Here is a 24,934-nt window from a genome sequence, read left to right as displayed (position 1 = left end):
TTAATTTACATATAAATGCAGGCGTGTCACAGTCCTGCGGCTAAGTACTCTGGGTTGTCATTGGATTGAGTTTTTTGGTGGTGGAAAGTCTAAGGCATTATTTATTCTCAATCTTTGGAGAGTTGCACCTAAGTGGACAGAATCTCGGTTGCAAGCCATGAATGAAAGCTGTAGTAGAGTTAGAGTCGTGCGAGAATGTAGGCTGGGATAGGCCATGTGTAGTACATTTACCATTTAGAGTGAGATATGTCTGACCGGAGTCATTTCATTGTACAAATAAGGCAAATTTAACATACTTACTGACTATCTTCTGGCATTTCTTACCTCCTTTTTCATCAATGGAGGCAGCTATGACGTTATAGCTGGGTGGTATATAAACATCCAAATCATACTTTGTCAGAAGAGTAACCACTCATCCTGCTTGGCCAAGCACACGTTGCCCAACCAAGTCCTTTTGATGTGATTTCTTGGTGGACCAATGGCACTGCAGGGTTCGGTGGACAGAGTCCTATTTAAATCCTCAAGAGAAACCTGTGCTATTATTCTTGACTGCTCTCCAGATTTTCTGATCTGACTCTTTAACCCACTGTTCTACTGATTAAATGTTCAGGTACCATTGTTGGACTTTACCATGGAGAGTTTGACAACTCATTATGTGTAATGTCTCTGCCTGGCCTCCATGGACTTTACTTCGACAATCCTGACTTAGTGTTGAGAGACCACCCTAGTGTTCGGGTTCGATTTGGTTCGTCAAACAGGGACGTGTTCGACGAAATGCTCGGCAAACGTTCGACGAACACCGTCGAACCCCATTGAAACCAATGGCAGGCAAACACATACAAACACATGGAAAACACATAGAAAACATCTTAAAAGTTGTCCAAAAGCTGACAAACTGCTCAGAAGACACAACAAACACATGGAAAAGTCACAACTACATATAGTCATGTGAAAAGAAAAGAGGTGGAGGAGTAAAAGGAGGAGGAGACACAGATATAGGCATGTCATGCCCTTCTAAAATCAAGAAAGGCTGGAGTAAAAATGTAAACTCACTCTACAACACCCAGATGTCTTGACAAAAAAAATTAAAAAATAAATATCTTTAGGTAGAATGGCGGCTGGTCCATTCAGAACAGTTTCCTTAGAAGACGTAGTGGTACCCCCGTTGGGAGTTGTGCCAAAAAATGAACCTAATACATTCAGACTAATCGACCATTTGTCATATCCAAGGGGCAGGTCAGTAAACGACAACATCGACGCAGAATCAAGTACAGTACTATGTACTGTATCTCCTTTGATGAGGCAATCAGGCAGGTCAAGAAGTTGGTAATAGGCACCCTAATGGCCAAAACAGACATTGAGGGGGTATTCCGGTTACTACCTGTGCCTCTGAATAGTGGCCACCCATTGGGCTGCTTCTGTGAAGGAGCATACTACATAGATCGCTGTTTGCCCATGGGGTGCTCCATATCCTGCTCACTATTTGAGGTGTTTAGTTGCTTCTTCGAATTTGTCATCATGGACGTTTGTAAGGCGGCACATATTATCCATTACCTCGACGACTTCTTATGCCTGGGCCCAAAAGATTCGCCACAATGTGAAAACACGCGGTAGTCCACCTGTGAGAAGGAGAGAGCTGGAGGGAGAGTGGACGCCCCAGAGCTGAGGGGTTAGATTGAGAAAGAAAGAAGGCGGTGTACCTTGCTTCATGGGTGGGGTACTCTGCTGAGTTGCACCAAATTCTACTAGGTCCAAAAGGATTTCCTGGGCTAGATGCCGTTATAAAATAGTAGTTAGGTAAACAGGCGGTGTAGCTTGCTTCATGGGTGAAGTACGCTGCTGAGTAGCACCAAATTCTATTAGGCCCAAAAGGATTTCCTGGGCTAGATGCCGTTAAAACATAGTAACATAGTAACATAGTTAGTAAGGCCGAAAAAATACATTTGTCCATCCAGTTCAGCCTATATTCCATCATAATAAATTCCATATTCCACTAATAAATATTAGTTAGGTAAACAGACGGTGTAGCTTGCTTCTTGGGTGGGGTACTGTGCTGAGTAGCACAAAATGCTATTAGGTACAAAACTATTTCCTAGGCTAGATGCAGTTAAAAATTAGTAATTAGATCAACAGGCGGTGTAGCTTGCTTCATGGGTGAAGTACATTGCTGAGTAGCACCAAATTCTACTAGGCCCAAAAGGACTTCCTGGGCTAGATGCCGTTAAAAAATAGTACTTAGGTAGACAGGCGGTGTAGCTTGCTTCATCGGTGAAGCACGCTGCTGAGTAGCTCCAAATTCTACTAGGCACAAAAGGATTTCCTGGGCCAGATGTCGATAAAATTAGTACTTAGGTAGACAAGCGGTGGGTGACTGGGCTACTCTGCTGACTTTCAGACACTGAAGCTTTGGAGCAGACTTCTGAATCCCAAGCCATAGTATGAGGAAACAACTCTGCAGATGACCCCACCCACCTGGAATTGACGATGGCAACGTCATGTAAAACTCAGCAAGGGGACTAAATAAAAGAGTCTCCATTTTTTCCAAAAATTCGGCCACAGACACCACTTAAGTGGCATCAATTTTGCCAGAGTTTTTTAAAACTGTTGGTGAGGTGATTTTTAAAAATCATCAAGCTTTTAGTCTCCCCAAGATGACACAGGGGTAGAAAAGTCCTTGCAGATCCAGAATTTGTTCATCTTGGTGAACGTTAGTCTGTCTACATTGTCACTGGACAGCCGCGTGCGCTCATCTGTCAACACACCACCAGCAGCGCTGAACACACGTTCAGAGAGAACGCTGGCTGCGGGGCACGACAAGATCTCCAAGGCGTGAGTGGTGAGCTCAGGCCATTTTTCAAGATTGGATGCCCAAAATGAGCAAGGGTCCAGTTCCACAGTCATGGCATCAATGTTAACTTGGAGATACTCTTGTACCATCCTCTCTAGGTGTTGGCTGTGCATCAGACTTCTTGTCTCCTGTGGCCTTGCAAAGGATGGTCTAAAAATTTTTTGAAATGATTGGAAAGAATTGCTGTTACCACCAGATACGATGTTACTGTTACGGTTTGAGTGATGACTCGATAGTCCCACGGTTGGCAAGTTAGAACTCAGAGATTCACTATGTGCACCACTGGTGTTTTGTGGAAAAGCAGATGTTAGATTCTGTAACAGTCTCTGCTGATACTCCTGCATGCGTGAATCCCTTTCTATGGCAGGAATTATTTCGTCAAATTTGCTTTTGTACCGGGGATCTAAGAGTGTGGATCGCTGATCTGAGACCACTCCTGCAGCATGATTTGCCCCACCTCGTGATCTTTTTGGCCCAGGCTATACGTAACATATAACATATTGCACCAGGGCTCGTTGGTGCTGCCACAGTCACTGCAACATGTGCAGAGTTGAATTCCACTGTGTGGGCACATCGCATTTCAGCTGGTGAACTGGCAGGTCCAACGACTTCTGTAGAGATGCAAGTCGTCGAGCTGCGGGATGCGAACGGCGGAAGTGAGCACACAGCGTCCGTGCCCTCTGCAGAAGCCCATCTAGTCCAGGATAGTGGGATAAAAATTGCTGGACAACCAGGTTCAAAACGTGAGCCATACAAAGCACGTGTGTGACATTTCCCCGGCGAAGCACCTCACCCAGGTTTGCAGCATTGTCGCACACAGCCTTCCCTGGCTGCAGGTTGAGTGGAGACAACCATTGATGGGACGCAGTCTCCAGAGCTGACCACAACTCTGTTGTGAATTCTGTGGTCAAGCTCCCTCCTGTGGTCATGAGTGGTACTTCGGCTGGTTCTGTCTATGAGCTTCCGCTGGTATATGTGAGTGGGGCTGCGGCTTCTGAGTTTCCTTCCTCAGGTGACGAGGTTAAGTCGTTAGGTGCTGCTCTATTTAACTCCACCTAGTTCTTTGTTCCTGGCCTCCAGTCAATGTTCCAGTATTGGTCTGGCTCTCTCCTGGATCGTTCTTGTGGCCTGTCTGCCCTGCATAAGCTAAGCTCTGCTTGTGTTACTTTTGTTTGCTATATTTCCTGTCCAGCTTGCTATATTGGTTTTTCTTGCTTACTGGAAGCTCTGAGACGCAGAGGGAGCACGTCCGTACCGTTAGTCGGTGCGGAGGGTCTTTTTGCCCCTCTGCGTGGTTGTTTGTAGGTTTTTGTGTTGACCGCAAAGCTATCTTTCCTATCCTCGGTCTATTCAATAAGTCGGGCCTCACTTTGCTAAATCTATTTCATCTCTGTGTTTGTATTTTCATCTTAACTCACAGTCATATGTGGGGGGCTGCCTTTTCCTTTGGGGAATTTCTCTGAGGCAAGGTAGGCTTATTTTTCTATCTTCAGGGCTAGTTAGTTTCTCAGGCTGTGCAGAGTTGCATAGGGAGCGTTAGGCGCAATCCACGGCTACCTCTAGTGTGGTATGATAGGATTAGTGATTACGGTCAGCAGAGTTTCCACGTCTCAGAGCTCGTCCTATGTTAGTAACTATCAGGTCACTTTGTGTGCTCTTAACCACTAGGTCCATTGTGGTTCTGAATCACCTGTTCATAACAGTACTGGAGGCCCAAAGTACTAATGCTTCTCAATAGAGGGAAAAGAGAAGTTCTGAGACCATTTTTTTTTTCTTTGCACTGTGTTTTGTCTTTCTTTTCCCCTTTACATCAGGGTGGTTCAGAACACAGGTGTAGACATGGACATTCAAAGGTCTGTCCTCTTTGATGGATAATCTCGCTATAAGTGTTCAGAACATTCAAGATTTAGTGGTTCAGAATCCTATGTTAGAACCTAAAATTCCTATTCCTGAGTTATTTTCTGGAGATAGAGCTAAGTTTCTGAATTTCAAAAATAATTGTAAACTATTTCTGGCTTTGAAACCCCGCTCCTCTGGTGACCCAGTTCAACAAGTAAAGATCATTATTTCTTTATTACGTGGCGACCCTCAAGACTGGGCATTTTCCCTTGCGCCAGGGGATCCGGCATTGTGTGATGTTGATGCGTTTTTCCTGGCGCTTGGATTGCTTTATGACGAACCTAATTCAGTGGATCAGGCAGAGAAAATCTTGCTGGCTCTGTGTCAGGGTCAGGATGAGGTAGAGATATATTGTCAGAAATTTAGGAAGTGGTCTGTGCTCACTCAATGGAATGAATGTGCTCTGGCAGCAATTTTCAGAAAGGGTCTCTCTGAAGCCCTTAAGGATGTCATGGTGGGATTTCCTATGCCTGCTGGTCTGAATGAGTCTATGTCTTTGGCCATTCAGATCGATCGACGCTTACGTGAGCGTAAAACTGTGCACCATTTGGCGGTATTATCTGAGCATAAACCTGAGCCTATGCAATGCAATAGGACTTTGACCAGAGCTGAACAGCAAGAACACAGACGACGGAATGGGCTGTGTTTTTCTGTGGTGATTCCACTCATGCTATCTCCGATTGTCCTAAGCGCACTAAGCGGTTCGCTAGCTCTGCCACCATTGGTACGGTACAGTCGAAATTTCTTTTGTCCGTTACTTTGATCTGCTCTTTGTCATCCTATTCTGTCATGGCATTTGTGGATTCAGGCGCTGCCCTGAATTTGATGGACTTGGAGTATGCTAGGCGCTGTGGGTTTTTCTTGGAGCCCTTGCAATATCCTATTCCATTGAGAGGAATTGATGCTACGCCTTTGGCCAAGAATAAGCCTCAGTACTGGACCCAACTGACCATGTGCATGGCTCCTGCGCATCAGGAGGATATTCGCTTTTTGGTGTTGCATAATCTGCATGATGTGGTCGTGTTGGGGTTGCCATGGCTACAAGTCCATAACCCAGTATTGGATTGGAAATCAATGTCTGTGTCCAGCTGGGGTTGTCAGGGGGTACATGGTGATGTTCCATTTCTGTCTATTTCATCATCCACCCCTTCTGAGGTCCCAGAGTTCTTGTCGGATTACCGGGATGTATTTGATGAGCCCAAGTCCAGAGCCTTACCTCCGCATAGGGATTGTGATTGCGCTATCGATTTGATTCCTGGTAGTAAGTTTCCTAAAGGTCGACTGTTTAATTTGTCTGTGCCTGAGCACGCCGCTATGCGGAGTTACGTAAAGGAATCCTTGGAGAAGGGTCATATTCGCCCGTCGTTGTCGCCATTGGGAGCAGGGTTCTTTTTTGTGGCCAAGAAGGATGGTTCGCTGAGACCTTGTATTGATTATCGCCTTCTAAATAAAATCACGGTCAAATTTCAGTACCCCTTGCCGCTGCTGTCTGATTTGTTTGCTCGGATTAAGGGGGCTAGTTGGTTCACCAAGATAGATCTTCGTGGTGCGTATAATCTTGTGCGTATTAAACAGGGCGATGAATGGAAAACAGCATTTAATACACCAGAGGGCCATTTTGAGTACCTGGTTATGCCATTCGGGCTTTCTAATGCTCCATCAGTATTTCAGTCCTTTATGCATGACATCTTCCGAGAGTACCTGGATAAATTCCTGATTGTATACTTGGATGATATTTTGGTCTTCTCGGATGATTGGGAGTCTCACGTGAGGCAGGTCAGAATGGTGTTCCAGGTCCTGCGTGCAAATTCTTTGTTTGTGAAGGGGTCAAAGTGTCTCTTTGGTGTTCAGAAGGTTTCATTTTTGGGTTTCATTTTTTCCCCTTCTACTATCGAGATGGACCCTGTTAAAGTTCAGGCCATGTATGATTTGACTCAGCCGACATCTCTGAAGAGTCTGCAAAAGTTCCTGGGCTTTGCTAATTTTTATCGTCGCTTCATCAATAATTTATCTAGTATTGCTAAACCGTTGACTGATTTAACCAAGAAGTGTGCTGATGTGGTCAATTGGTCTTCTGCTGCTGTGGAAGCTTTTGAAGAGTTGAAGCGTCGATTTTCTTCTGCCCCTGTGTTGTGTCAACCAGATGTTTCGCTCCCGTTCCAGGTCGAGGTTGATGCTTCTGAGATTGGAGCAGGGGCTGTTTTGTCGCAGAGAAGTTCTGATGGCTCGGTGATGAAACCATGCACCTTCTTTTCCAGGAAGTTTTCGCCTGCTGAGCGTAATTATGATGTTGGCAATCGAGAGTTGCTGGCCATGAAGTGGGTATTCGAGGAGTGGCGTCATTGGCTTGAAGGAGCTAAGCATCACGTGGTGGTCTTGACTGATCATAAGAACTTGACTTATCTCGAGTCTGCCAAACGGTTGAATCCTAGACAGGCTCGTTGGTCGCTGTTTTTCTCCCGTTTTGACTTTGTGGTTTCGTACCTTCCGGGCTCTAAAAATGTGAAGGCGGATGCCCTGTCTAGGAGTTTTGTGCCCGACTCTCCGGGTTTGTCTGAGCCGGCGGGTGTTCTCAAGGAGGGGGTGATTTTGTCTGCCATCTCCCCTGATTTGCGGCGGGTGCTGCAAAAATTTCAGGCTAATAGACCTGACCGTTGCCCAGCGGAGAAACTGTTTGTCCCTGATAAATGGACGAGTAGAGTTATCACTGAGGTTCATGGTTCGGTGTTGGCTGGTCATCCTGGAATCTTTGGTACCAGAGATTTGGTGGCTAGATCCTTTTGGTGGCCGTCTCTGTCACGGGATTTGCGTTCATTTGTGCAGTCCTGTGGGATTTGTGCTCGGGCTAAGCCCTGCTGTTCTCGTGCCAGTGGGTTGCTTTTGCCCTTGCCAGTCCCAAAGGGGCCCTGGACACATATCTCTATGGATTTTATTTCGGATCTCCCCGTCTCTCAAAAAATGTCGGTCATTTGGGTTGTTTGTTATCGCTTCTCGAAGATGGTCTATTTGGTACCCTTGTCTAAGTTGCCTTTTTCCTCTGATTTGGTACCATTGTTCTTCCAGCATGTGGTTCGTTTACATGGCATTCCGGAGAACATCGTTTCTGACAGAGGTTCCCAGTTTGTTTCGAGGTTTTGGTGAGCCTTTTGTGCTAGGATGGGCATTGATTTGTCTTTTTCCTCGGCTTTCCATCCTCAGACAAATGGCCAGACTGAACGAACCAATCAGACCTTGGAAACATATCCGAGATGTTTTGTTTCTGCCGATCAGGATGATTGGGTGTCTTTTTTGCCTTTGGCTGAGTTCGCCCTTAATAATCGGGCCAGCTCGGCTACTTTGGTTTCGCCGTTTTTCTGCAATTCTGGTTTCCATCCTCGTTTCTCTTCAGGGAAGGTTGAGTCTTCTGACTGTCCTGGTGTGGATACTGTGGTGGATAGGTTGCAGCAGATTTGGACTCATGTGGTGGACAATTTGACATTGTCTCAGGAGAAGGCTCAACGTTTCGCTAACCGCAGGCGCTGTGTGGGTCCCCGACTTCGTGTTGGGGATTTGGTTTGGTTGTCATCTCGTCATATTCCTATGAAAGTTTCCTCTCCTAAGTTTAAGCCTCGTTTCATTGGTCCGTATAGGATTTCTGAGGTTCTTAATCCTGTGTCTTTTCGTTTGACCCTTCCAGCTTCTTTTTCCATCCATAACGTATTCCATAGGTCATTGTTGCGGAGATACGTGGCACCTGTGGTGCCATCCGTTGATCCTCCTGCCCCGGTTTTGGTTGAGGGGGAGTTGGAGTATATAGTGGAGAAGATTTTGGATTCTCGTATTTCGAGACGGAAACTCCAGTACCTGGTTAAGTGGAAGGGTTATGGCCAGGAAGATAATTCCTGGGTCTTTGCCTCTGATGTTCATGCTGCCGATCTGGTTCGTGCCTTTCATTTGGCTCATCCTGGTCGGCCTGGGGGCTCTGGTGAGGGTTCGGTGACCCCTCCTCAAGGGGGGGTACTGTTGTGAATTCTGTGGTCAAGCTCCCTCCTGTGGTCATGAGTGGTACTTTGGCTGGTTCTGTCTATGAGCTTCCGCTGGTATATGTGAGTGGGGCTGCGGCTTCTGAGTTTCCTTCCTCAGGTGACGAGGTTAAGTCGTTAGGTGCTGCTCTATTTAACTCCACCTAGTTCTTTGTTCCTGGCCTCCAGTCAATGTTCCCGTATTGGTCTGGCTCTCTCCTGGATCGCTCTTGTGGCCTGTCTGCCCTGCATAAGCTAAGTTCTGCTTGTGTTACTTTTGTTTGCTATATTTCCTGTCCAGCTTGCTATATTGGTTTTTCTTGCTTGCTGGAAGCTCTGAGACGCAGAGGGAGCACGTCCGTACCGTTAGTCGGTGCGGAGGGTCTTTTTGCCCCTCTGTGTGGTTGTTTGTAGGTTTTTGTGTTGACCGCAAAGCTATCTTTCCTATCCTCGGTCTATTCAGTAAGTCGGGCCTCACTTTGCTAAATCTATTTCATCTCTGTGTTTGTATTTTCATCTTAACTCACAGTCATTATATGTGGGGGGCTGCCTTTTCCTTTGGGGAATTTCTCTGAGGCAAGGTAGGCTTATTTTTCTATCTTCAGGGCTAGTTAGTTTCTCAGGCTGTGCCGAGTTGCATAGGGAGCGTTAGGCACAATCCACGGCTACCTCTAGTGTGGTATGATAGGATTAGGGATTGCGGTCAGCAGAGTTTCCACGTCTCAGAGCTCGTCCTATGTTAATAACTATCAGGTCACTTTGTGTGCTCTTAACCACTAGGTCCATTGTGGTTCTGAATCACCTGTTCATAACACAACTCCTTAGCTGTGTGACTCACATTTCCCAGACATTTCAATGTAAACACTGCCTGATGCCCTTGAGCCCTGGTGACAGCATAGTGATGAGGTGTGCAGGATTCCTTCTGCGCAGTTACAACACGGGTGGCATTACCAGACAGGCTTTGGGTGCAGGTGGAGGACCGAGAGGAGGTTGAGGAGGCAGAAGCAGTGGAGGAACTTCTAGATACAGAGGATCGACGAGCAACTCGTGGGGACGGCATGACTTGGACAGCAGCCCCTTCTCCTGATGTCGCCGTAGTTACCCAGTGCCCAGTCACCGACATGTAACGCCCCTGTCCATGTGTACTCGTCCAAGTGTCTGTGATGAAATGCACCCTGTCACACACGGAGTTTCTCAAGGAAGTGGTGATCTTGTGTGCGACATGCTGGTGTAGCGCAGGCACGGCTTTCTTTGAGAAGTAGTGGTGACTGGGCATCTGGTACTGCGGCACAGCAACGGACATAAGGTCTCGAAAAGACTCTGTGTCCACCAGGCAGAAAGGCAGCATTTCTGTAGCCAACAGCTTGCAGATGGAGAAATTCAACCTCTTAGCTTTGTCATGGCTAGGAGGAAATGTTCTTTTACTTGTCCACATCTGAGAGACTGAGGGCTGGCTGCCGTGCTTAGACGGAGTTGAGTAGGGTGGAGACTTGGGAGCTGTGAGGAAGCAAGTGCGATTGGGGTGACAACTCTGAGGACTGGAGTAGTTGTGATGTTGAAATTGACATGGAGGAGAGCCCACTTGAACGAGCACTTGATATCCGTTCAAGCACCTGCTGCTTTTGTGCCTCATCTGGAATTTTTGGCGATGCTTGTAGCGATGGTCGTAAGAAAGGGATCATATCAGATTGTCCACAAAAAGAAGTAGACATCTTACTTTGGCTGGAAGATGGTCTTTCTTCTGCAGATGTTACTGTAGCTTTACCACCTACCCCACAGACACAACCTTTTTTTCCCTTTCCAATACACCTATGCCCCTTTCCACCTGCAGCAGGCCTTTTGCCACTCATTTTAGTGCTTAACTAATTGGCAACTCTGTATCTGTAGTTGTTGGCACAACAACCGATGGATGAAAACCGAGCAGAACTGAGTGGCCAAACTGTGGTACTAGGCCCAAAACTAATAACTGGATTAGAGGCAGTGAAAATTGAGATATACAGGCGGTATAGTTTGTTTCACAGGCGGGCTACTCTGCTGACATGCAGACACTGCTCCTAGGCCCAAAACTATTAACTGGATTAAATGCAGTAAAAATAGAGATACACAGGCGGTGTAGTTAGTTTCACAGGTGGGCTACTTTGCTGACGTGCAGACACTGCTCCTAGGCCCTAAACTATTAACTAGATTAGATGCAGTGAAAATTGAGATACACAGGCGGTGTAGTTAGTTTCACAGGCGGGCTACTCTGCTGACGTGCTGACACTGCTCCTAGGCCCAAAACTATTAACTAGATTAGATGCAGTAAAATAGAGATACACAGGCGGTGTAGTTTGTTTCACAGGCGGGCTACTCTGCTGACGTGCAGACACTGCTCCTAGGCCCTAAACTATTAACTGGATTACATGCAGTGAAAATAGAGATACATGGGCGGTGTAGTTAGTTTCACAGGCGGGCTACTCTGCTGAAGTGCAGACACTGCTCCTAGGCCCTAAACTATCAACTGGATTAGATGCAGTGAAAATAGAGATACACAGGCTGTGTAGTTAGTTTCACAGGCGGGCTACTCTGCTGACTTGCAGACACTGCTCCTAGGCCCAAAATTATTAACTGGGTTAGATGCAGTAAAAATTTAGATACACAGGAGGTGTAGCTAGCTTCACAGGCGGGCTACTCAGATGACTATCAGACAATGCTAGTAGCCCAAAAGGATTGGCTGAGCTAGATTACACCAAATGCTGTGACAAACACTTGCACAGCACTGGCACAGACCTGCCTGGCAAACAGTGCTATGAACTGCTGTAACCTACCCTGAAAAGGGCTGATATTACAACTAGTCCCAACTCCTCCCTACTCCCTAAACCTATCTCTCTGACAATTTGCTCCAAAAAACACTCTTAGTCTGTATAGCGCCCACAGCAGCAGCGGTGCTGTCTAACACTAAGCTGCATCAGTGAAGAAATGGTGGCGGCGGGGTAAATGGCTGGTTCTTATAGGGTAAGGAGGACATGTGACATACACAGCCAATGACACATGCCCTTGCTTGTGTGCATCACATGCACATTGCTGTGTGTGTGCGCACTGCTGATAGGCTGAGAGACTGCACCGCCCCACTGTAAATGCGGGAAAGAAAAAAAAATGGAGATCGGCGTTATTTCAGCACAGATCTATCCCCCCCCGCCCACTATACACTGAAACAGTCTATTAACAATGATAAACAGTTTTAATGTGCAAATCACGCTAGGCTTTTGGTGAACGAACAGTTATCGAACAGAAACTCAAACAGCCGAATTTTAAGCAAATTGTTTGGGTTCGACGAACGACTCGAACACCGCTCATCTCTAATCCTGACCGGATCCCTGTCTACTAACTGTCATTGTTTCCTTCTCGGTAACTTGGGTTGTCTACTGTTTTACTGTTAACTCACTCCACAGGCAAGCAGCTTCTTTATGGATGCAGCAGTGATGCCTCTGCAGCCAGATCCCGGTCTACGTGTAAAAGGGTAAAAACCATACCGTTCTCTGAGATCTGCTAAACAGAGGGTCTTGTATCATAGACGCAGTGTTAAAATCTGTCACCAGGTTTTTACTGCCATCTGAAAGCTGTATGATGCCTGACTCCAGCTCTGGCAAAAATTAAGAGACCACTGCAAAATGTTTAGTTTGTCTGATTTTTCTCTTTATAGGTATATTTTTGAGTAAAATGTAAATTGTTCTTTTATTCTATAAACTTCTGACAACATGTCTCTGAATTTCCAAGCAATACATTTTGTATTTTCTTTCTGACAAAGAAAAATGGTCAAAACTAATAAAAAAACCCCAGTGCTTTCAAACCTCAAATAATGCAAAGAAAACAAGTTCATAATCATTTAGAAACAATAATACTAATGTTTTAACTCAGGAAGAGTTCAGAAATCAATATTTTGTGGAATAACCATGATTTTAATCCCAGCTTTCATGCGTCTTGGCATGCTTGCCACCAGTCTTTCACACTGCTCCTGATGCAAAAATGTAAGCAGTTTTGTTTGATGGCTTGTGAGTATCCATCATCCTCTTGATTACATTCCAGAGGTTTTCAGTGGGGTTCAGGTCTGGAGATTGAGCTGCTCATGACAGGGTTTTGATGTGGTGGTCTCTTAATTTTTGCCATAGCTGTATGTTACTGGTTGCTGCAGTTTTATCTGGTGCAGATCTATCAGTTTTTTAAATACTGAGCTCTGAATTACCCTGCCAGCCCACACCCCTGATTGGCAGCTTTCTGTGCACACTGTACATAAAAGGAAAGTTGTCAATCAGTGATGGGTTTACTAGTCCTCTAGTAACAATATCCTGCATATCAAAGTGATTTTATCAAAACTACAACAAGAAGCCCAGTAATGGACACACCATTTGTAATCAGGCTCTCTGTCTCTACATTCTGTTGCTCTCAGAGTAGGCTGCAAAAATCTGGTGACAGGTTCCCTTGAACCCCTTCACGACATATGTTGTGTCCCTGCTTTTGATGTGGGCTGGAAGGCCGAGCCCTCATCTTTATCCACACATGATGGCCTCTAACAACCGCGAGTGGCGAGAAGCTCTGTCCACAGCTGTTAACCTGTGATATTCCGCTGTCAATCTCTGACAGCAGCATTTAACTCACGCTAACAGTGGATAGGGGTGAGCGTTGCTCAATGCGTTCATCAGCATGTTTGTGAGGTGATCGCGGGGTGGCGTTGGGTTGCCATCACAACTAGGTATCTGCTGATGACCCCCATGCCTGTCATTACCATCCTCCTGTGAAAGCCAGTCAGAAATCCAAAATCACTTTTCCCATTTTCTTCATTTCAGGTTTCACCTCCAGGTTGCTGCTGTGGCTGAAAACTGCATATTGACTGCATATCCATACCTCGCGTACCACCGCTCAGATCAAGTCATCCTAAAAAGTGGTAAGTCCTTGAGATTTTACATAGTAAAATTGTACTTATAGTGCTAATAAATGAACCATTTTAAGTCATTTCCTAGCAATTTAACTATTTTCAATGATGTTACTTATGGACTATACCCTATGGGGTTTAGCAAAATTTTTGATGATAGATATCATGAGTTTAAATCGATATTTTTTCTCTTTTTGCACATATTTAAAAAGAAATTAGACTTGTTATTTATAATTACTACATTTGTATTTTTCTTTAAAATTTGAGGCATGGATGTGCTAAAGGGGTTGTCTGGTTGAAACAAGTTATAATCTTTCAACAAGATAGTTGATAAATTGCTGATTGTTGGGTGTCTGACTCCTAACGCAGGGACCTGTACTGTTATCTCCGGTACAAGATGACGCAGCAGGTCGGACACTAAACTACTGCTCCATTCATTCCCCATGAGGCTGTCAGAAAAAGCCGAGTGCAGCGCTGGTCAGCCCCATAGGGAATTTAGGGAACACCGGTCGCACATGTGCTTCTCCATTCTTAAGGAGATAAAAGTTTCTGCTTCTGATGTGGGGACCCATGGTCGGACTCTCACCAATTAAAGGGAACCTGTCACCTGAATTTGGCGGGACCGGTTTTGGGTCATATGGGCGGAGTTTTTGGGTGTTTGATTCACCTTTTCCTTACCCGCTGGCTGCATGCTGGCTGCAATATTGGACTGAAGTTCATTCTATGTCCTCCGTAGTACACGCCTGTGTAAGGCAAGATTGCCTTTGGCAGGCAGGTACTACGGAGGACATAGAATGGACTTCAATCCAATATTGCAGCCAGCATGCAGCCAGCGGGTAAGGAAAGGGTGAATCAAAAACCCGAAAACTCCGCCCATATGACCCAAAACCAGTCCCGCCAAATTCAGGTGACAGGTTCCCTTTAACAAGTTACCATCTATCTTGGGATAGGGACAATTCCTGTAGCTTATTGTAATGAATTAAGGATGGCAAATAATGTGATGTATTGTTTTCTACAGTTACTATAGTAATGCTCTGTTCATATTCTGTTTTTTCTTTTTTAAACTTTTGGCATATACAGTGCCTTGCGAAAGTATTCGGCCCCCTGGAACTTTTCACCCTTTTTCCACACATCATGCTTCAAACATAAAGATACCAAATGTAAATTTTTGGTGAAGAATCAACACAATTGTACAGTTGAAAACAGAGAGCACCATGGAGTACAATAAACACCAAGAAATATCATAAAATCCAATAATCATTTATTAACCCCTCTGTGACCTTAGACGTACTATCCCGTCGAGGTGCCCTGGGCTTATCTGACCCTGGACGGGATAGTACGTCATAGCGATCGGCAGCGCTCACGGGGGGAGCGCCGCCTATCGCGGCCGGGTGTCAGCTGCTTATCGCAGCTGACATCCGGCACTATGTGCCAGGAGCGGTCACGGACCGCCCCCGGCACATTAACCCCTGGCACACCGCGATCAAACATGATCGCGATGTGCCGGCGGTGCAGGGAAGCACCGCGCAGGGAGGGGGCTCCCTGCGGGCTTCCCTGAGACCCCGGAGCAACGCGATGTGATCGCGTTGCTGCGGGGGTCTTACCTCCCTCCCTCCCTGCTCCAGCCCCGGATCCAAGATGGCCGCGGATCCGGGTCCTGCAGGGAGGGAGGTGGCTTCACAGAGCCTGCTCAGAGCAGGCACTGTGAAGGCTGCAGCGCTGCATGTCAGATCAGTGATCTGACAGAGTGCTGTGCAAACTGTCAGATCACTGATCTGTGATGTCCCCCCCTGGGACAAAGTAAAAAAGTAAAAAAAAAATTTTCCAAATGTGTAAAAAAAAAAAAAAAAAATATTCCAAAATAATGAAAAAAAAATTATTATTCCCATAAATACATTTCTTCATCTAAATTAAAAAAAAAACAATAAAAGTACACATATTTAGTATCGCCGCGTCCGTAACGACCCAACCTATAAAACTGTCCCACTAGTTAACCCCTTCAGTAAACACCGTAAGAAAAAAAAAAAAAAAAAAAACGAGGCAAAAAACCACGCTTTATTATCATACCGCCGAACAAAAAGTGGAATAACACGCGATCAAAAAGATAGTTATAAATAACCATGGTACCGCTGAAAATGTAATCTTGTCCCGCAAAAAACGAGCCGCCATACAGCATCATCAGCAAAAAAATAAAAAAGTTATAGTCCTGAGAATAAAGCGATGCAAAAATAATTATTTTTTCTGTAAAATAGTTTTTATCGTATAAAAGCGCCAAAACATAAAAAAAATGATATAAATGAGGTATCGCTGTAATCGTACTGACCCGAAGAATAAAACTGCTTTATCAATTTTACCAAACGCGGAACGGTATAAACGCCTCCCCCAATAGAAATTCATGAATAGCTGGTTTTTGGTCATTCTTCCTCACAAAAATCGGAATAAAAAGCGATCAAAAAATGTCATGTGCCCGAAAATGTTTTCAATAAAAACGTCAACTCGTCCCGCAAAAAACAAGACCTCACATGGCTCTGTGGACCAAAATATGGAAAAATTATAGCTCTCAAAATGTGGTATTGCAAAAAATATTTTTTGCAATAAAAAGCGTCTTTCAGTGTGTGACGGCTGCCAATCATAAAAATCCGCTAAAAAACTCGCTATAAAAGTAAATCAAACCCCCCTTCATCACCCCCTTAGTTAGGGAAAAATAAAAAAAAATGTATTTATTTCCATTTTCCCATTAGGGCTAGGGTTAGGGCTAGGGTTAGGGCTAGGGTTAGGGTTAGGGCTAGAGTTAGGGCTAGAGTTAGGGCTAGGATTAGGGCTAGGGTTAGGGCTAGGGTTAGGGTTAGGGCTAGAGTTAGGGCTAGGATTAGGGCTAGGGTTAGGGTTAGGGCTAGGGTTAGGGCTAGGGCTAGAGTTAGGGCTAGGGTTAGGGCTAGGGTTAGGGTTGGGGCTACAGTTACGGTTGGGGCTAAAGTTAGGGTTAGGGTTTAGATTACATTTACAGTTGGGAATAGGGTTAGGGTTAGGGCTAGGGTTAGGGTTGGGGCTACAGTTAGGGTTGGGGCTAAAGTTACGGTTAGGGTTTAGATTACATTTACGAGGATTCAAGCTTGAAAACCAGGGATTCAAGCTTGAAGAGGCTAATTTGCATATTCCAGGTGCCTTCTGGGAAGAGCGAAGAGTCTGCCTAAGCTAGAAGATCGTTGGGTACAGCCGGGACCAGCTGCTTGGAAAGCATCACCAAACCGCGCGCCGTAATTTTGCCTGTAGGACATTATTGCAAGAGAGCTTGGCTGAGTAGATTACACAAGAAGGATAACACACAGCAAGTCAGCAGGATCTAGGAGCAACATGGCAGATGTGACAACCTACATGGTGAGCTGCAGCATGTGCTACATGTTCACAGATCGACCAGAAGAAGAATCAAATTTCACCTGTCAGAAGTGTAGACTAGTGGCCCTTTTAGAAGAAAAGGTGCGGGGTCTGGAAGAAAGAATAGCAACTTTGAAACTCATCAAAGAGAATGAAGACTTTCTAGACAGAACAGAAGCATCTCTACTGGTCACAGAAGGTGAAAAAAGTGTCAGAGAACCTCCAAAAGCAGATGAGTGGAAGCATGTGACCAAAAGAAGCAAGAAGACCATGGAGAAATCACCAACCACACAACTGAAGAACCGATATCAAATCTTTGTAGAGGATGAAGATGGCACAACCTAAGGATGAAGCAATACCAGCAAGCAAAAAAGAAAAGGGCACACAGCAACAAATGACAGCAAAAAGTACAGCCAAGAAGCAACGAAGAGTGGTGGTGGTGGGAGACTCACTACTGAGAGGCACAGAAGCAGCCATCTGCAGACCGGACATAACTGCAAGAGAAGTATGCTGCCTTCCAGGTGCGATGATCAAGGATGTGACCGATAGGATACCAAAGCTCTTCAGCTCCAAGGACGTCCACCCATTTCTTCTGATACATGTTGGCACCAATGACACGGCAAGGAAGGACCTACCGACAATCTGCAAAGACTTTGAAGAGTTGGGGAAGAAAGTAAAGGAAATGGATGCACAGGTAGTTTTTTCTTCTATCCTTCCAGTAGACGGGCATGGCACCAGGAGATGGAACAGGATCCTTGATGCAAACAACTGGCTAAGACGATGGTGCAGACAACAAGGATTCGGATTCCTGGACCACGGTGTGAATTACTTGTACGATGAACTCTTCGCCAGAGACGGACTACACCTCAACAAACCTGGGAAACACACATTCGCCAGAAGACTCGCTACACTCATCAGGAGGGCGTTAAACTAGAAGAAGAGGGGACGGGAAGAAAAACATTAGACTTGAACAAAGAAGATCCAGGAAAACATACTCAGAAGGGAGGTAAGAACATTTCTAAAACAATCCACAGCGAGGAGATTGGAACAAAACAAAATCCTCTAAACTGCATGCTCGCAAACGCCAGAAGCCTGACAAACAAGATGGAAGAACTAGAAGCAGAAATATCTACAGGTAACTTTGACATAGTGGGAATAACCGAGACATGGTTAGATGAAAGCTATGACTGGGCAGTTAACTTACAGGGTTACAGTCTGTTTAGAAAGGATCGTAAAAATCGGAGAGGAGGAGGGGTTTGTCTCTATGTAAAGTCTTGTCTAAAGTCCACTTTAAGGGAAAATATTAGCGAAGGAAATGAGGATGTCGAGTCCATATGGGTCGAAATTCATGGAGGGAAAAATGGTAACAAAATTCTCATTGGGGTCTGTTACAAACCCCCAAATATAACAGAAAGCATGGAAAGTCTACTTCTAAAGCAGATAGATGAAGCTGCAACCCATAATGAGGTCCTGGTTATGGGGGACTTTAACTACCCGGATATTAACTGGGAAACAGAAACCTGTGAAACCCATAAAGGCAACAGGTTTCTGCTAATAACCAAGAAAAATTATCTTTCACAATTGGTGCAGAATCCAACCAGAGGAGCAGCACTTTTAGACCTAATACTATCTAATAGACCTGACAGAATAACAAATCTGCAGGTGGTCGGGCATCTAGGAAATAGCGACCACAATATTGTACAGTTTCACCTGTCTTTCACTAGGGGGACTTGTCAGGGAGTCACAAAAACACTGAACTTTAGGAAGGCAAAGTTTGACCAGCTTAGAGATGCCCTTAATCTGGTAGACTGGGACAATATCCTCAGAAATAAGAATACAGATAATAATTGGGAAATGTTTAAGAACATCCTAAATAGGCAGTGTAAGCGGTTTATACCTTGCGGGAATAAAAGGACTAGAAATAGGAAAAACCCAATGTGGCTAAACAAAGAAGCAAGACAGGCAATTAACAGTAAAAAGAAAGCATTTGCACTACTAAAGCAGGATGGCACCATTGAAGCTCTAAAAAACTATAGGGAGAAAAATACTTTATCTAAAAAACTAATTAAAGCTGCCAAAAAGGAAACAGAGAAGCACATTGCTAAGGAGAGTAAAACTAATCCCAAACTGTTCTTCAACTATATCAATAGTAAAAGAATAAAAACTGAAAATGTAGGCCCCTTAAAAAATAGTGAGGAAAGAATGGTTGTAGATGACGAGGAAAAAGCTAACATATTAAACACCTTCTTCTCCACGGTATTCACGGTGGAAAATGAAATGCTAGGTGAAATCCCAAGAAACAATGAAAACCCTATATTAAGGGTCACCAATCTAACCCAAGAAGAGGTGCGAAACCGGCTAAATAAGATTAAAATAGATAAATCTCCGGGTCCGGATGGCATACACCCACGAGTACTAATAGAACTAAGTAATGTAATAGATAAACCATTATTTCTTATTTTTAGGGACTCTATAGCGACAGGGTCTGTTCCGCAGGATTGGCGCATAGCAAATGTGGTGCCAATATTCAAAAAGGGCTCTAAAAGTGAACCTGGAAATTATAGGCCAGTAAGTCTAACCTCTATTGTTGGTAAAATATTTGAAGGGTTTCTGAGGGATGTTATTCTGGATTATCTCAATGAGAATAACTGTTTAACTCCATATCAGCATGGGTTTATGAGAAATCGCTCCTGTCAAACCAATCTAATCAGTTTTTATGAAGAGGTAAGCTATAGGCTGGACCACGGTGAGTCATTGGACGTGGTATATCTAGATTTTTCCAAAGCGTTTGATACCGTGCCGCACAAGAGGTTGGTACACAAAATGAGAATGCTTGGTCTGGGGGAAAATGTGTGTAAATGGGTTAGTAACTGGCTTAGTGATAGAAAGCAGAGGGTGGTTATAAATGGTATAGTCTCTAACTGGGTCGCTGTGACCAGTGGGGTACCGCAGGGGTCAGTATTGGGACCTGTTCTCTTCAACATATTCATTAATGATCTGGTAGAAGGTTTACACAGTAAAATATCGATATTTGCAGATGATACAAAACTATGTAAAGCAGTTAATACAAGAGAAGATAGTATTCTGCTACAGATGGATCTGGATAAGTTGGAAACTTGGGCTGAAAGGTGGCAGATGAGGTTTAACAATGATAAATGTAAGGTTATACACATGGGAAGAAAGAATCAATATCACCATTACACACTGAAAGGGAAACCACTGGGTAAATCTGACAGGGAGAAGGACTTGGGGATCCTAGTTAATGATAAACTTACCTGGAGCAGCCAGTGCCAGGCAGCAGCTGCCAAGGCAAACAGGATCATGGGGTGCATTAAAAGAGGTCTGGATACACTTGATGAGAGCATTATACTGCCTCTGTACAAATCCCTAGTTAGACCGCACATGGAGTACTGTGTCCAGTTTTGGGCACCGGTGCTCAGGAAGGATATAATGGAACTAGAGAGAGTACAAAGGAGGGCAACAAAATTAATAAAGGGGATGGGAGAACTACAATACCCAGATAGATTAGCGAAATTAGGATTATTTAGTCTAGAAAAAAGACGACTGAGGGGCGATCTAATAACCATGTATAAGTATATAAGGGGACAATACAAATATCTCGCTGAGGATCTGTTTATACCAAGGAAGGTGACGGGCACAAGGGGGCATTCTTTGCGTCTGGAGGAGAGAAGGTTTTTCCACCAACATAGAAGAGGATTCTTTACTGTTAGGGCAGTGAGAATCTGGAATTGCTTGCCTGAGGAGGTGGTGATGGCGAACTCAGTCGAGGGGTTCAAGAGAGGCCTGGATGTCTTCCTGGAGCAGAACAATATTGTATCATACAATTAGGTTCTGTAGAAGGACGTAGATCTGGGGATTTATTATGATGGAATATAGGCTGAACTGGATGGACAAATGTCTTTTTTCGGCCTTACTAACTATGTTACTATGTTACTATGGTTGGGAATAGGGTTGGGATTAGGGTTAGAGGTGTGTCAGGGTTAGAGGTGTGGTTAGGGTTACCGTTGGAATTAGGGTTAGGGGTGTGTTTAGATTAGGGTTTCAGTTATAATTGGGGGGTTTCCACTGTTTCGGCACATCAGGGGCTCTCCAAACACGACATGGCGTCCGATCTCAATTCCAGCCAATTCTGCGTTGAAAAAGTAAAACAGTGCTCCTTCCCTTCCGAGCTCTCCCGTGTGCCCAAACAGGGGTTTACCCCAACATATGGGGTATCAGCGTACTCAGGACAAATAGGACAACAACCTTTGTGGTCCAATTTCTCCTGTTACCCTTGGGAAAATACAAAACTGGGGGCTAAAAAAATATTTTTTGTGGGAAAACAAAAAGATTTTTTATTTTCACGGCTCTGCGTTATAAACTGTAGTGAAACACTTGGGGGTTCAAAGTTCTCACAACAAATCTAGATAAGTTCATTGAGGGGTCTAGTTTCCAATATGGGGTTACTTGTGGGGGGTTTCTACTGTTTAGGTACATTAGGGGCTCTGCAAACGCAATGTGACCCCTGCAGACCAATGCATCTAAGTCTGCATTCCAAATGATGCTCCTTCCCTTCCGAGCCCTCCCATGCGCCCAAACGGTGGTTCCCCCCACATATCGGGTATCAGTGTACTCAGGACAAATTGGACAACAACATTTAGGGTCCAATTTCTCCTGCTAACCTTGGAAAAATACAAAACTGGGGGCTAAAATAAAATTTTTGTGGAAAAAAATATTTTTTATTTGCACGGCTCTGCGTTATAAACTGTAGTGAAATACTTGGAGGTTCAAAGCTCTCACAACACATCAAGATGAGTTCCTTAGGGGGTCTACTTTCCAAAATGGTGTCACTTGTGGGGGGTTTCTACTGTTTAGGTACATTAGGGGCTCTGCAAACGCAATGTGACGCCTGCAGACCAATGCATCTAAGTCTGCATTCCAAATGATGCTCCTTCCCTTCTGAGCCCTCCCATGCGCCCAAACGGTGGTTCCCCCCCACATATCGGGTATCAGCGTACTCAGGACAAATTGGACAACAACACTTAGGGTCCAATTTCTCCTGCTAACCTTGGAAAAATACAAAACTGGGGGCTAAAATATAATTTTTGTGGAAAAAAATATTTTTTATTTGCACGGCTCTGCGTTATAAACTGTAGTGAAATACTTGGGGGTTCAAAGCTCTCACAACACATCAAGATGAGTTCCTTAGGGGGTCTACTTTCCAAAATGGTGTCACTTGTGGGGGGTTTCTACTGTTTAGGTACATTAGGGGCTCTGCAAACGCAATGTGACACCTGCAGACCATTCCATCTAAGTCTGCACTCCAAATGGCGCTCCTTCCCTTCCGAGCCCTCCCATGCGCCCAAACGGTGGTTCCCCCCCCCCACATATGGGGTATCAGCGTACTCAGGACAAATTGGACAACAACTTTTGGGGTCCAATTTCTCCTGTTACCCTAGGGAAAATACAAAACTGGGGGTTAAAAAATAATTTTTGTGGGAAAAAATGTTTTATTTTTATGGCTCTGCATTATAAACTTCTGTGAAGCCCTTGGTGGGTCAAAGTGCTCACCACACATCCAGATAAGTTCCTTAGGGGGTCTACTTTCCAAAATGGTGTCACTTGTGGGGGGTTTCAATGTTTAGGCACATCAGTGGCTCTCCAAACGCAACATGGCGTCCCATCTCAATTCCTGTCAATTTTGCATTGAAAAGTCAAATGGCGCTCCTTCCCTTCCGAGCTCTCCCATGCGCCCAAACAGTGGTTTACTGCCACATACGGGGTATCAGCGTACTCAGGACAAATTGGACAACAACTTTTGAGGTCCAATTTCTTCTCTTACCCTTGGAAAAATAAAAAATTGGGGGCAAAAATATAATTTTTGTGAAAAAATATGATTTTTTATTTTTACGGTTCTGCATTATAAACTTCTGTGAAGCACTTGGTGGGTCAAAGTGCTCACCACACATCCAGATAAGTTCCTTAGGGGGTCTACTTTCCAAAATGGTGTCACTTGTGGGGGGTTTCAATGTTTAGGCACATCAGTGGCTCTCCAAACGCAACATGGCGTCCCATCTCAATTTCTGTAAATTTTGCATTGAAAAGTCAAACGGCGCCCCTTCCCTTCCGAGCTCTCCCATGCGCCCAAACAGTGGTTTACTGCCACATATGGGGTATCAGCGTACTCAGGACAAATTGGACAACAACTTTTGGGGTCCATTTTCTCCTGTTACCCTTGGTAAAATAAAACAAATTGGAGCTGAAGTAAATTTTTTGTGTAAAAAAGTTAAATGTTCATTTTTATTTAAACATTCCAAAAATTCCTATTAAACACCTGAAGGGTTAATAAACTTCTTGAATGTGGTTTTGAGCACCTTGAGGGGTGTAGTTTTTAGAATGGTGTCACACTTGGGTATTTTCTATCATATAGACCCCTCAAAATGACTTCAAATGAGATGTGGTCCCTAAAAAAAAATGGTGTTGTAAAAATGAGAAATTGCTGGTCAACTTTTAACCCTTATAACTCCCTAACAAAAAAAAAATTTGGTTCCAAAATTATGCTGATGTAAAGGAGACATGTGGGAAATGTTACTTATTAAGTATTTTGTGTGACATATCTCTGTGATTTAATTGCATATAAATTCAAAGTTTGAAAATTGCGGAATTTTCAAAATTGTCGCCAAATTTCCGTTTTTTTCACAAATAAACGCAGGTACTATCAAAGAAATTTTACCACTATCATGAAGTACAATATGTCACGAAAAAACAATGTCAGAATCACCGGGATCCGTTGTAGCGTTCCAGAGTTATAACCTCATAAAGGGACAGTGGTCAGAATTGTAAAAATTGGCCTGGTCATTGACGTGCAAACCACCCTTGGGGGTAAAGGGGTTAAACAAAAATTCCATACATTTAAAGTATCATAGAACAAAAAAGGAGAGGGACAAGTACAGAGACCTGCTGGTGCAGCAGGTGGACCAAGTACTAAATAGTAAGCCGAATGCTAAAGGGTGTATAAACATGAAGCCCCAGTAATTTTCAATTTATATGGACATCATACCAATAGTGGGTATAGGTGAGGGGAGCTGCCAATACATATCATAGGGTAAATCCCACAAAGCAAAAACCTGGGCTCTCACACAGCTTTGAGACTCACACACACTAGTGTGTGGGAGCCCAGGATGCCCCCCAGGATAGAAATCAAAGCCATGAGAGTGAAATTCCCGACTAGGCTACTGACAAAGAAGTCGCATGACTTCGAAACGCGTTGATAATAAACCGCATTGCTACCGATCCTGTCTCCTGGATTCCTCCTTTGGATTTTCATCAGCAGGGCAGAAGGCCCTCTTCATCCTACTTGGCACTTTAGCCATTTTTAACCTGTGGGGCTTTAGCAGCTGTCAGCACTGAGTTCTATCAATTATTGTGTACTACTCAACCCAGTCAGGTGAGCACCTCCTTTCACCTGGTTGCCAGTGGTCATCGGATAAGACCCTATTGCTCTTTTATTGTTTTCCCCGTCTTCTCTGCACATGTACAGCAGCATATGTCAGAGGTATTTGCCAGGGAATACAGGTGCCAGCCAAATGTAACAATTATTCATTCTGTTTTTATAGATGTTTTGCAGAAGATGCTGTGCTGTTAAAATGCAGATCTGATTATAGTTGTTACATTATAACATGTCAGTGGTGTGATTAGATGATTGTCTATAATATTTAGGCCACAATGGAATTAATGGAAAAAATGGTGGCACAGGGGAAGCTGTTCTCCGCCCCTGCCATATCCCAGATACACCTTCTCAGAGCACGTCCTCCAGTTCCCTCGGGGCTATTACAAGTTCTACATATGAAGAATCTATTTCAGGTGAGTAAACTTTACTTACGTTATATATTATTGTGGAAA

At 44.4% G+C, this 24,934-nt stretch overlaps 1 protein-coding gene across 1 annotated transcript in view; it reads left to right on the top strand.

Annotated features, from left to right (window-relative positions):
• CFAP47 (cilia and flagella associated protein 47) overlaps nt 1-24,934 on the top strand; it is an 874,184-nt gene that overhangs the window by 192,920 nt on the left and 656,330 nt on the right. Inside the window, exons 28-29 of the mRNA XM_069757658.1 lie at nt 13,572-13,669; nt 24,752-24,895. Coding sequence (XP_069613759.1) covers nt 13,572-13,669; nt 24,752-24,895 — 242 coding nt within the window. The remainder of the gene's footprint in view (nt 1-13,571; nt 13,670-24,751; nt 24,896-24,934) is intronic.

This window comes from Ranitomeya imitator, chromosome 3 (assembly GCF_032444005.1).
Source record: "Ranitomeya imitator isolate aRanImi1 chromosome 3, aRanImi1.pri, whole genome shotgun sequence".
NCBI lineage: Eukaryota > Metazoa > Chordata > Amphibia > Anura > Dendrobatidae > Ranitomeya > Ranitomeya imitator.
Note: the sequence above shows the minus strand (reverse complement) of the source record. Positions and strands in the feature narration are given on the sequence as shown.